The following is a 14,397-nucleotide window of genomic DNA, read 5'->3' on the forward strand; positions in this document are numbered from 1 at the left end:
CTTCTGTCCTCCTATTGGTACATTGACTTCAATACAAAACCTAGGAGGCTCTTGGTTCTCACCCCCTTCCATAGACTTACAAAGTAATTATGGCAATTTCCAGAGGATGTTCTCCAACCTATCAGAGCTCTTGCAGCATGAACTGACATGGTATCACCCAATCAAAGGATCAAAGAATTAATCTAGTACTGAAAGCATAAGCTACTGATAGCTAGCACTGCATGCATATCATGTGGTGAGTAGTTGACTCAAAGAGAGAGATAGACAATTGGTGAACAGTTTTCAACTAATTAATTTAATTCAAAAATGTTGGAGAAGCCAGAGACGATTGCACCGACAGATGGCCACCTCACTTCAGGTCCTTACAAAACTATGCAGTTATTTGTTTTTTTATGTACTATTTCATACATTGTTAGCCCAGAAAATGTCAAGTGTTATTACATTCAGCCGGGAAGAACTATTGGATATAAAAGCAATGTCAATTTACCATCATTACGACCAGGAATACATCTTTCCCGAAGCGGATCCTTTGTTCGGTCCTCCACCCTGGACATGCAATCTTATCCCAGAGGCCGACCCAAAACAACGCTGTCACCGCAGGAGAGGCGGATGGAGCGGCCTACTAGTCAGACCCAGAAGGCGAACACAGCATCCACCGCTCCCGAGCATATTACTTGCCAATGTCCAATCTCTAGATAACAAGGTGGACGAAATTAGGGCACGAGTTGCCTTCCAGAGAGACATCAGAGATTGTAATGTTCTCTGTTTCACGGAAACATGGCTCACTCGGGATACGTTGTCAGAGTCGGTACAGCCACCTGGTTTCTTCACGCATCGCGCCGACAGAAACAAACATCTCTCTGGTAAGATGAAGGGCCTTAACAACTCATGGTATAATCACAACAACATACAGGAACTCAAGTCCTTTTGTTCACCTGGCCTAGAATTCCTTACAATCAAATGCCAACCGCATTATCTTCCAAGAGAATTCTCTTTGATTATAGTCACAGCCGTGTATACCAATCAATCACATGGACTGGGATATGTTCCGGATAGCCTCAGACAACAACATTGATGTATACGCTGACTTGGTGAGTGACTTTGTTAGCAAGTGCATCGGTGACGTCGTACCCGCTGTGACTATTAAAACCTTCCCTAACCAGAAACCGTGGATTAATGGCAGCATTTGCGCAAAACTGAAAGCGCGAACCACCACTTTTAATCATGGCAAGGCGACCGGAAACATGACCGAATACAAAAGGTGCAGCTATTCCCTCCACAAGGCAATAAAACAAGCAAAGGGTCCGTATAGAGACAAAGTAGAGTCGCAATTCAACGGCTCAAACACGAGACGTATGTGGCAGAGTCTACAGTCAATCACGGATTACAAAAAAGAAAACCAGCCCCCTCGTGGACATAGACATCTTGCTCCCAAACAAATTAAACAACTTCTTTACTCGCTTTGAGGACACTACAGTGCCACTGACACGGCCCGCTACCAAAGCCTGTGGGCACTCCTTCTCCGTGGCCAACGTGAGTAAAACATTTAAACGTGTTAACCCTCGCAAGGCTGCCGGCCCAGACGGCATCCCTAGCCGCATCCTCAGAGCATGCACAGACCAGCTGGCTGGTGTGGTTACGGACATATTCAACCAATCCCTATCCCAGTCTGTTGTCGCCACATGCTTCAAGATGGCCACCATCGTTCCTGTTCACAAGAAAGCTAAGGTAAATGAACTAAATGACTATCGCCCCATTGCACTCACTTCTGTCATCATGAAGTGCTTTGAGAGACTAGTCAAGGATCATATCACCTCCACCCTACCTGATACCCTAGACCCTCTCCAATTTGCTTACCGCACCAATAGGTCCACTGACGATGCAATCGTCATCACACTGCCCTATCCCATCTGCACAAGAGGAATACCTATGTAAGAATGCTGTTCATTGACTACAGCTCAGCATTTAACACCATAGTACCCTCCAAACTCGTCATTAAGCTCGAGACTCTGCGTCTCGCCCTCGTCCTGTGCAACTGGGTCCTGGACTTTCTGATGGGCCGCCCCCAGGTAGTGAAGGTAGGAAACAACACCTCTACCCCGCTGATCCTCAACACTGGGGCCCCACAAGGGTGCGTACTCCCTGTTCACCCATGACTGTGTGGCCATGCACGTTTCCAACTATATCATCAAGTTTGCAGACGGCACTATAGACTGATTACCAACAACGACGAGACGGCCTACAGGGAGGAGGTGAGGGCCCTCAGAGTGTGGTGTCAGTAAAATAACCTCTCACTCAACGTGAACAAAACAAAGGAGACGATCGTGGACTACAGGAAACAGCAGAGGGAGCAGCACCCCCCCCCCCCCCCCCCCATCCACATTGATGGGACAGTAGTAGAGAAGGTGGAAAGTTTTAAGTTCCTCGGCGTACACATCACGGACAATCTGAAATGCTCCACCCACACAGACAGCGTGATGAAGAAGGCGCAACAGCTCCTCTTCAACCTCAGGAGGCTGAAGAAATTTGGCGTGACATCTAAAACACTCACAAACTTTTACAGATGCACAATCGAGAGCATCCTTTCAGGCTGTATCACCGCCTGGTACGGCAATTGCACCACCCTCAACCGCAAGGGTCTTCAGAGGGTAGTGTGGTCTGCACAACTTATCACCGGGGGCAAACTACCTGCCCTCCAGGACACCTACAACACCCAATGTCACAGGAAGGCCAAAAAGATCATCAAGGACATCAGCCACCCGAGCCACTGCCTGTTCACCCCGCTATCATCCAGAAGGCAAGGTCAGTACAGGTGCATCGAAGCTGGGATCGAGAGACTGAAAAACAGCTTATATCTCAAGGCCATCAAACTGTTAAATAGCCATCACTAACATAGAGAGGCTGCTGCCAACATACAGACTCAAATCTCTGGCCACTTAAATAAATTGAATTAGTTAAGGTATCAGTAGTCACTTTAAATAACACCACTTTAATAATGTTTACATATCCTACATTACTCATCTCATATGTACAGTATATGCTGTATTCTAAACCATCTACTGCATCTTGCCTATGCCACACGCCATCGCTCATCCATATATTTATATGTACATATTCTATACATCCCTCTACATTTGTGTGTATTTGTGTGTGTAAGGTAGTTGTTGTCAATTAGTTAGATTACTTGTTAGATATTAATGCATAGTCGGAACTAGAAACACAAGCATTTCATTACACAAGCATTAACATCTGCTAACCATGTGTATGTGACCAATACATTTTGATTTGATTTGATTTGAGAGAGAGATTTCGTCATTTTTTTCAGTTTCAGTTACTTAGCTAGCAAATGCAGCTGGCTAGTTTAACCTACTTAAACGCCCGGCTCAAATAGAGGGATAGTGTAATGCCCGGGGTGTAGTGGAGGAAGGTGCAGGAAACAGAGAGTTCAGGGTAGCGATACTTTGACTTCACCACAAAGGTGAAAACAAAGCCAACCCAAACAAATGCCCCAAAACATGGGGAACTAAACAGTTCAGCAAAACACACATACACGGACAACCGTGACTTACAGTCGTGCACAATCGTACACTGAAAATAATCCCGCACACCCAGCAGGCGGGCCGGCTGGATAATAAAGCCCAACCAATTAACCTAAATAAACACAGGTGTAACTAATAAATAGACAAGGGGGAAAAAAGGATCCATGGCAGCTAGTAGGCCGGTGACGACCACCGCCGAGCTCCACCCGAACAGGAAGGGGAGCCACCTTCGGTAGGAGTCGTGACAGAACCCCCCCCCCCAATGCGCGGCTCCCGCAGTGCGCCAACACCGGCCTCGAGGGCGACCCGGAGGGCGAGGCTTAGGGCAATCCGGATGGAGGCGATGGAAATCCCTCAACATTGACGGATCCAAGATGTTCCCCACCGGTACCCAGCACCTCTCCTCCAGACCGTACCCCTCCCAGTCCACGAGGTACTGCAGGCCCCTCACCCGGTGTCTCGAGTCCAGAATGGCCCGTATCGTGTACGCCGGGGACCCCTCGATGTCCAGAGGGGGAGGAGGGACCTCCGGCACCTCACCGTCCTGCAGGGGACCAGCTACCACCGGCCTGAGGAGAGACACATGAAACGAGGGGTTAATACGATAATAGGAAAGGAGTTGTAATCGATCCTCCATAGGACTCTGAAGGGCCCCACACACCGCAGCCCCAGCTTCCGGCAGGGCAAGAGGAGGGGTAGGTTTCGGGTCGAGAGCCAGACCCTGTCCCCCGGTACAAACAAGGGGGCCTCACTACGGTGGCGGTCAGCACTCCTCTTCTGCCGTCCACTGGCTTGTTTGAGGGATCCTGGACGGCCCTCCAGGTCTCCTTGGAGCACTGCACCCACTCCTCCACCGCAGGAGTCTGACTCGGATGCCAAGGTGCCAGGACCGTCTGGTAGCCCAACACACACTGGAACGGAGATAGGTTTGTCGAGGAGTGACGGAGTGAGTTTTGAGCCAACTCCGCCATGGGACGTACCTAGACCACTCGATGGGCCGGTCCTGGCAATACGACTGCAGAAACCTACCCATCTCCCGGTTCACTCTCTCCACCTGCCCATTACTCTCGGGGTGATGACCGGAGGTCAGGCTGACCGAGACCCCCAGACGTTCCATGAACGCCCTCCGTACCCGGGACGTGAACTGGGGACCTTGATCAGAGATGTCCTCCGGCACCCCGTAGTGCCGGAAGACGTGGGTGAATAATGCCTCCGCAGTCTGTAGGGCTGTAGGGAGACCGGGCAACGGGAGGAGACGGCAGGACTTAGAAAACCAATCCACAACCACCAAAACCGTAGTGTTCCCCTGAGACGGGGGAGATCGGTCAGGAAATCCACTGATAAGTGAGACCCTGGCCGTTGTGGAACGGGGAGGGGTTGTAACTTCAACTCTAGGAAGGTGTCTAGGAGCCTTACTCTGGGTGCACACTGAACAGGAAGAGACACAAACCCTAACGTCCCTAGCCAAGGTGGGCCACCAATACTTCCCCCGGAGGCCCCGCACTGTCCTCGCCACCCCAGGATGATTTGAGGAGGCTAGGGTGTGAGCCCACCGGATCAGTTGGTCCCGAACACCAAGTGGCACGTACTTACGCCCAACCGGACACTGAGGAGGCACAGGCTCCACCCGTAACGCCCACTCGATGTCCGAGTCCACCTCCCATACCACTGGTGCCATCAGCCTCGAGGCTGGAAGGATGGGAGAAGGCTCGGTGGAACGATCCTCCGTGTCATAAAGACGACACAGCATCAGCCTTTATGTTCAGGGAGCCTGGTCTAAACGACAGAGTAAACCTGAATCGGGTGAAGAACATGGCCCACCTTGCCTGACGTGGATTCAGTCTCCTAGCTGCCCGAATATACTCCATATTCTGGTGGTCGGTCCAGATGAGAAAGGGGTGCTTAGCCCCCTCAAGTCAGTGTCTCCACACCCTCAGGGCCTTGACCACCGCTAACAACTCCCGGTCCCCCATATCATAGTTACGCTCCGCCGGACTGAGCTTCCTAGAAAAGAAAGCGCAGGGGCGGAGTTTTGGTGGCGTACCCGAGCTCTGTGATAGCACGGCACCCACCCCAGCCTCGGACGCGTCCACCTCCACTATAAATGCTAGAGAGGGGTCCGGGTGCTCCAACACGGGTGCATCCATGAACAGCGCCTTCAACCTATTGAAGGCTCTGTCCGCCTCTTCCGACCACCGCAAACGCACCGGACCCCCCAGTGAGGTAATGGGGGCCGCTACCTGGACAAAACCCAGGATAAACCTCCGGTAGTAATTGGCAAACCCCAAAAACCGCTGCACCTCCTTCACCGTGGTAGGAGTTGGCCAATTACGCACAGCCTTAATGCGGTCACACTCCATCACCACCCCTGAGGTGGAAATGCGATAACCCAGGAAGGAGACGGCTTGTTTGGCGAACACACACTTCTCAGCCTTGACGCATAGGACATGCTCCAGCAGTCTACCAAGCAACTTGCGTACCAGAGACACATGCGGCACGGGTGGCGGAATAGATCAGAATATCATCGATATAAACAACCACGCCCTGCCCGTGCAGGTCCCTGAGAATCTCGTCTACAAAGGATTGAAAGACGGCTGGAGCATTCTTTAACCCATACGGCATGACGAGGTACTCATAGTGGCCTGATGTGGTACTAATCGCGGTTTCCACTCATCTCCATCCCGAATACGCACCAGACTATAAGCGCTCCTGAGATCCAGTTTTGTGAAAAACTGTGCTCCGTGAAATGATTTCACCGCAGTAGCGATGAGAGGTAGCGGGTAACTAAACCCCACTATGCTGGCATTTAGACCTCTATAATCAATGCACGGATGCAGACCTCCCTCCCTTTTCTTCACAAAAAATAAACTCGAGGAGACGGGTGAGATGGAGGGCCGAATGTACCCCTGTCCCAGAGATTCCGTGACATATGTCTCCATAGCCAACGTCGCCTCCTGGGACAATGGGTACACGTGACTCTTGGGAAGCGCAGCGTTTACCTGGAGATTTATCGCAATGTCCCCCCCCCCCCGGTCGATGAGGTGGTAATTTAGTCGCTCTCTTCTTACTGAAAGCGATTGCCAAATCGGCATATTTGGGGGGGATGCGCACCATGGAACTCTGTCTGGACTCTCCACCGACGTGGCACCGATGGAAACTCCCAGACACCTTCCAGAACACTCCTCTGACCACCCCTGGAGAACCCTCTGTCTCCATGAAATACTTTTTTGCCCCACTGTACACGGACAACCGTGACTTACAGTCGTGCACAATCGTACACTGAAAATAATCGCACACACCCAGCAGGCGGGCCGGCTGGATAATAAAGCCCAACCAATTAACCTAACTAAACACAGGTGTAACTAATAAACAGACAAGGGGAAAAAAGGATCAGTGGCAGCTAGTAGGCCGGTGACGTCGACCGCAGAGCGCCACCCGAACAGGAAGAGGAGCCACCTTCGGTAGGAGTCGTGACAGATAGTATGTTAGCTAGCTGGCTATGACTTTCCAACACAACACTGGAACTTTTCCAAGTCAAGGTAAGCTTTTGGTGTATTCATTTATCGCCGCCAGAGCTGCTGGTGTAACTGCTAAACTGCTTACTGACTACACTGTAACATTACTGCATGATTGTGCGGGTTAACTAACACATGAGTTCTATTATCTATGTTGACTAGGACGTTACTTTAGCTATTATTGGGACAACAATGTAGGCTATGTGTAGCAGTTATGATCGCCTGGTCACATACAGTTGAAGTTGGAAGTTTACATACACTTAGGTTGGAGTCATTTAAACTCGTTTTTCAACCACTCCACAAATTTCTTGTTAACAAACTATAGTTTTGGCAAGTCGGTTAGGACAGCTACTTTGTGCATGACACACAACATTTTTCCAACAGTTGTTTACAGACAGATTATTTCACTTATAATTCACTGTATCACAATTCCAGTGGGTCAGAAGTTTACATACACTAAGTTGACTGTGCCTTTAAACAGCTTGGAACATTCCAGAAAATGATGCCATGGCTTTAGAAGCTTCTGATAGGCTAATTGACACAATTTGAGTTAATTGGAGGTGTACCTGTGGATGTATTTTAAGGCTTACCTTCAAACTCAGTGCCTCTTTGCTTGACATTGTGGGAAAATCAAAAGAAATCAGCCAAGACCTCCACAAGTCTGGTTCATCCATGGGAGCAATTTCCAAATGCCTGAAGGTACCACGTTCATCTGTACAAACTATAGTACGCAAGCACCATGGGACCACGCAGCCATCATACCGCTCAGGAAGGAGACGCGTTCGGTCTCCTAGAGATGAACGTACTTTGGTGCGTAAGGTGCAAATCAATCTCAGAACAACAGCAAAGGACCTTGTGAAGATGCTGGAGGAAACAGGTACAAAAGTATCTATATCCACAGTAAAATGAGTCCTATATCGACATAACCTGAAAAGCCACTCAGCATGGAAGAAGCCACTGCTCCAAAACTGCCATAAAAAAGCCAGACTACGGTTTGCAACTGCATTTGGGGACAAAGATCGTACTTTTTGGAGAAATGTCCTCTGGTCTGATGAAACAAAAATAGAACTGTTTGGCTATAATGACCATCGTTATGTTTGGAGGAAAAAGCGGGAGTCTTGCAAAGAACACCATCCCAACCGTGAAGCACAGGGTTGGCAGCATCATGTTGTTGGGGTGCTTTGCTGCAGGAGGGCCTGGTGCACTTCACAAAATAAATGGCATCATGAGGCAGGAAAATTATGTGGATATATTGAAGCAACATCTCAAGACATAAGTTAAAGCTTGTTCGCGTATTGGTCTTCCAAATGGACATTGACCCCAAGCATACTTCCAAAGATGTGGCAAAATGGCTTAAGGACAAAGTCAAGGTATTGGAGTGGCCATCACAAAGCCCTGACCTCAATCCTATAGAAAATGTGCGGGCAGAAATGAAAAAGTGTGTGTGAGCAAGGAGGCCTACAAACCAGACTCAGTTACACCAGCTCTGTCAGGAGGAATGGGACAAAATTCACCCAACTTATTGTGGGAAGCTTGTGGAAGGCTACCCGAAGCGTTTGACCCATGTTAAACAATTTAAAGGCAATGCTACCAAATACTAATTGAGTGTGTGTAAACTTCTGACCCACTGGGAATGTGATAATAAAAGCGGAAATTAATCATTCTCTCTACTATTATTCTGACATTTCACATTCTTAAAATAAAGTGGTGATCCTAACTGACTTAAGACAGGGAATTTTAACTAGGATTAAATTGTGAAATTGTGAAAAACTGAGTTTAAATGTATTTGGCTAAGGTGTATGTAAACTTCCGACTTCAACTGTACAGCTGATGTGTTGTGCATTGAAGTCCACAAACAAAGGGAAATGGTGAGAGGAAGAGAGTGAATAGATGCGAGATGAAAACAACTGTGGCTGCTATGAAAGTGAACTGTGTGTACGTGTGATCAGGGGTGAATTCATTCCGCCGATTCTGTTGAAAAATATTTCATAAAAATGGAAACAAACAAAACGGGGGGGAAAATCACCTGAATTTGTTCAATTGAAACTCTTGTTTGCAACTGTTGGACTAATGATTTCACCTTAGATAAGCTAGACGCAGGCGAGTGTGTGCAAGGCGGTATGTGTCACCGTCTCTCACCTCAAGATTGCTTTTGACCTGTGTTCCTACGTTGTAAACTTTCATTCATAGGCTAGGTTGTAGCAACCTGATGAATGGCATAGGGAAATTGAGTGTCATGTAGTAGCCTAACCCTATTGATGTTACATTGACCTGGGTGAATGGAATATGAATGACAGTCATCCAATATGCTGTAATCGAAATATGACTATGCTCATGAGAAGAAAATAAATTGTCCTCCCTCATCTTAAATGGCACTGACCGCCACTGGTGTCAACAGCTGCCCACAGTGTGTAGAAATACCATTAACCCGAGGCCTGTTCTGAACAAAAATACTGGACTGATTAGATTGGTGGAGGAACTGAAGAATACAGGACTACATGCTGCTTCTCCTGCTCACTGTTATGCTAAACCTGGAGATGTGGAGTGTCTGACCTCTTACTACGAGACTCATCTTCAGCCTCATTATGAAGTTGGGTGGGTCCCCGCGCGGGACGGTTGAGCTAACGTAGGCTAATGCGATTAGCATGAGGCTGTAACTAACAAGTGCAGGCTTACCCTGGCGTATCGTTTTGATAACCATGTACATCTCTCTCGGACAAGGTGACTTTGATCAATATATTCGGCTCTATTTACTCACGGACTCTAAAAAGGTTTTATGGGTATTATCATACTGACTCATACTGTGGTACTCTATGGTGTTGGTGCATGATGCTTCTGTCCTCTACTTCTATACTGATGTGACAACACATCTCACACACATTGGTGTCCTCCACAACCCGGTCACCCCAACCATCCTTCCACCCAAAACTAACTTTTCAATTTAAAAACATAATAGTATGTATCGCTATTTTATGGGTTTTCGTATTTTTATCCACCAGAGGGCAGACTTGCCTCATAAATGGGTCAAATATAAATTACTTCAACAGCAAATTGTACACTAGACCGCGTTGGATGCATGACGCTCTTTTCTGGTCAAGCCAGTGAGGGTGAGGGTACTCCGTTGTCTTTGTGTCGAATTCGAAACTTCAATCCGACAATGATCATCTACAAGGACATCATCACTGGTAATGACAAATATCTCGTATGCCCATTAATGTATATATTTTTAAAATTGTTGTTGTCATGCTATCTATATTCAGAATCAAGTGTGTTGGTCTTTAATGGTTCCCGGTGTTGTGAAATCAAAGGCTAAGGCCTTGCACAGGGCCACACGTAACCTCAACTGTGTGTGTTTACTATAAACCGTTACTATTACTCCACATCTCACACACATTTTAATCAAGAAAAAATGAATGTTTGGTAATGTAACCAAAGGAGAATATTTACTTATCGCGATGCAAAACAGGTGCAGTTTACGGTAATGGGATATGTGGACCTTGTTAGTCAGCCTGCAGCTGCTTGTGTTCCATGCGCGCGCTGACAGATTTGACAGCTGACAAAAGACCGTCAACTAACAGCAAACGCTATCAATCACTCAATGGTTGAACTGTATATTCGTCGATTATCCACATACTAACCATTTGCACACATACTAGTATCTTAATGTTATGCTTCTAATCCAGTTATATTAGCATTGTAAACCTAGCAGATGTTGCTAGTACCACAGCAGTAGCTAGCATGTCTGTCAGCCGTCTAACAAATAGGATTAGTGGGCAAGCTCAGCTATGTTAGCCGGCAGCAGCAGGACCTGGCCTGGGGAAGTCTGTAGAAGGCCCAAGGCAAACTACCTGACAACAATGTAACCTTGTGACTGTGAGCTATTAATGTGGTTTCTATTCATTCTGTTTTATTGCAGGGGATGAAATGTTCTCTGACATTTACAAGATCAAAGAATCAACAAATGGGATGTTATTGGAAGTTGAGGGAAAGGTGCGTCTCCACTGCAGGTATAAGCTCTGAGTTGTGGTGGTGAGAGGTGAGATGTATTAGGATTTGGAACCACTTATTGACTTGGGTATCATCTCAACTCATAGTTTTGCATTATGCCTGAGTTTACATAGAAAAGTCCGATCAGATGGTCCTGAAATAGAATAAGGTGTTTGACAGTAATGGGACCCAACCACTGAGTGATTCAGCACTCACTCTCCTTCCTCTGATATTCCCCCTCCTCCCCTCAGATGGTTAGTAGAACGGAGAATATCGATGACTGTCTGTTGGGGGCAAATGCATCGGCGGAGGTGCAGGATGACGGCTGCGAGTCCAGCACAGTCAGTGGAGTGGACATTGTCCTCAACCACAAACTGCAGGAGACATCCTTCACCAAGGACTCATACAAGGGCTACATCAAGGACTACATGAAGGCGTGAGTGTTTTAGTGACGAGTGTCTGCGCATGTGTTTGGGCTAGGACTGATACAGGCAAAACCCATCAGTCTCCCTGTATGCCCCTCACAACTGTGACTGTACTTATGTAGATGAAAATGTCCTTATTTGAAATGAAAAGCAGTTGAAGGTGTGTGGGGGTGTGTGCAGGATCAAGGCTAAGCTGGAGGAGAACAACCCAGACAGAGTGAAGCCTTTCATGGCTGGAGCTCAGGAGGAGATCAAGAAGATCATGGGCAACATGAAGAACTACCAGGTAACTACTAGTTATAGCTAGCTATACATCTACTACTGCCTACAGCAAATTCAGCTACACATACATTCCTCACATCAACTATTTGTGCTCAGTCAAGCTGTGATGATTGAAGGTCCAGGCCTATGAAACTAAAAAGATCTAGATTGGAGAAGAATCTTATGGATGTAGTTTCACTGACCTAATTTCTTACATCCCCTCTCTCTGTTCCCCCTCCCACTGTAGTTTTTTACAGGTGAGTCAATGAACCCAGATGGTATGGTTGGGCTGCTGGATTTCCGTGAGGACGGCATCACTCCCTTCATGACATTCTTCAAAGACGGCCTGGAGATCGAGAAATGCGTGAGTCCCTTTTATCCCAGTCTACTCATGTCTAATAACACACTTATGTTATAACTTATAACCAGTCTACTCGTGTGTTATAACCACTGACCTTCCTCTCCTCTCTTTCACAGTAACACTGGACTAACTCTGTTTCTATTGGCTGCTCAGCTGCATCTCACCTGACCCACGACCACCAACCAACGAGACGACTGCTCTGCATTACATTTGGATTGAAAGCATTTAGTTACAATTGTTATATTATATCTGATTGGAATGGAAGTATTACTTTAAAGTATTATAAGATGCCCAAACCATGTCATGTCTATGGGGTTGGCTGAAGGGGTGCTGTGACAGTATTTTGGTGTTGATTCTGTAATTGACCTTACTGATTACTGTGTTAAACTCTGACTATTGCGTTCTGGTAAACTGGTATATTCAGGAAGGCCCAATCAGAACATTCAGATGGAGGCATATATATATATATATATATATATCATGTAGAATAAGGAATTGTGTCAGCTTTAATATGTTACATTTCTACCTGGGAAATTCAATATGTCACACAGTTTGCTGGGATGATTTGTTTATCTCTGCGAAGACAATGTTTCAGTCCAATGATTAGTTATTCATTAATTGGTTATTTATTGTTGATGGATTTAACTCTCAGGCCTCCATTTGCTTGGTTTACAGTTACATTAGATGTGACACCCTTACTAAAAGTAGTGGGATAGCTTAGGACTTCCTGATTTGAGTTGTGAAAAATTAAACTAACACTGGGTAAAACATTTCCAGTTGTGGTGTTGATTTGTTTAAAAACGTAGATACAATCATTGGATCCATGAAATATATTTTATGTTAATACCATTGGCCTTTTTGTTGAAAAGTTTATCTCTAGAGCTTGTTCTGTCAAGTAAGTAGTCCTGCATATTTAGTGAAAATGGAAAATATGCAAATACCAGTCGTTCCATCATTTTATGGAGTCTTTATAAATTCTTTATTGCAGGTTCTGTAAGTAAGGTGAAAGACAAAAGCCAAAGAACCCATCCAAAGTACAGTGTAGCTTTAAGGCAAGTGCTTCACACAGTGTGGTTCATGGTGCAAGATCCCCACACCATCCTACCAACAGGTTGACAACAAGCAGACACTGGTCATGTAACTTTGGGTACCAGTCAAAGAACAGAAAGACTCCCAACTCTCAACCATGATGGGAGGCCCTTGGGTCAGCATTTATATCCCGGGCAGGATGCTCCTTTCTGGGCTAGTCACCCTTCATCTCTTCCCTGGTAGTGGTGGTTCCCAGGTGCTCTTGTGGGTTCCTTTAGCGTTGTACACGCCTATCTCCCTCAGGATCTCCTTCAAGTAGGTCTACAGGAAACACAAACAAAACACATCTCTCTGGATCTCCTTTACATATGTCTGAGACAAAATAAAAAAAGGCAGTAAATTAAGCTAAATGAACTGTTTTGCTGCCAGACAAGGCTCCGCTGATACCCAGGTGTAGCGGTGGTAAGGATTCACTCCATTGTGCTGAAAAGAAAGCTCAGCTGTTGGAACAGTTTTATGTAGGCTCTAAATGTTTGTGAGCACCGTTTGTTACCCTTATACTGTAATTAATGTATTGTTTAGTGTTGTGATGTGTTGTGTCGTGGCTTTGCTAGCATGCATCTAACAATTTATTTACTTTTTTGCCCTACCAAGATTTACATTCTAAAATCGCCACTACAAACACCTCTGGGAGAAGCCGATCAATTAATGAAGATATAGGGTCTGATTTAGAGAAGCAGAGAAATTAGTGAAGATATAGGGTCTGATTGAGAGAAGCAGAGAAATTAATGAAGATATAGCGTCTCATTGAGAGAAGCACAGAAATTAGTGAAGATATAGGGTCTCCTTGAGAGAAGCAGAGAAATTAATTAAGATATAGGGTCTCCTTGAGAGAAGCGTCAGAGCAGGTGATAAAGACAAAATGGCACACTATGTTGTACAATGGTTGAATAGTGAATATAGCCTACTGGTATAATGCACAGTACTGTCACTATACAGACACAGGCAAGCATGCATGTTCTCAAACACTCAGGGAGAGAGAAGAGTTGCTATAGCAAACACAGAACAGTTACTATAGCAATCCCTGTCAACCTCAGCTACAATAAAACAGTATGGAAGACATTCATTCCATTATTAGGTATTCTCCTGGACTTAGATATGACTACTGTTCCTCCACATCTACTAAACTCACTCAGAAAGGAAGCCAGGAGAAATAGCCTACAGTATCTATCAGTGATGCTTTTTAAAACAGTCGCCTCATTATATTTAGTTGTATTGAA

General features: G+C 46.1%; 1 protein-coding gene across 5 annotated transcripts; it reads left to right on the forward strand.

The window, feature by feature from the left end:
• The first annotated feature begins 5,996 nt into the window (after positions 1–5,996).
• tpt1 (tumor protein, translationally-controlled 1) lies at positions 5,997–12,858 on the forward strand. 5 transcript variants are annotated; one of them, XM_090215070.1, is made up of 6 exons: positions 5,997–7,078; positions 10,971–11,044; positions 11,293–11,477; positions 11,647–11,752; positions 11,975–12,091; positions 12,205–12,858. In XM_090215070.1, exons 1-6 carry the CDS (start codon positions 7,039–7,041, stop codon positions 12,205–12,207), a joined length of 525 nt encoding a protein of 174 aa, XP_090071196.1. In that variant the 5' UTR covers positions 5,997–7,038; the 3' UTR covers positions 12,208–12,858.
• The last annotated feature ends 1,539 nt before the right edge of the window (positions 12,859–14,397 follow it).

Source organism: Oncorhynchus mykiss, chromosome 22, assembly GCF_057628025.1.
Source record: "Oncorhynchus mykiss isolate SJ-2025 chromosome 22, ASM5762802v1, whole genome shotgun sequence".
Classification (NCBI taxonomy): Eukaryota; Metazoa; Chordata; class Actinopteri; order Salmoniformes; family Salmonidae; genus Oncorhynchus; species Oncorhynchus mykiss.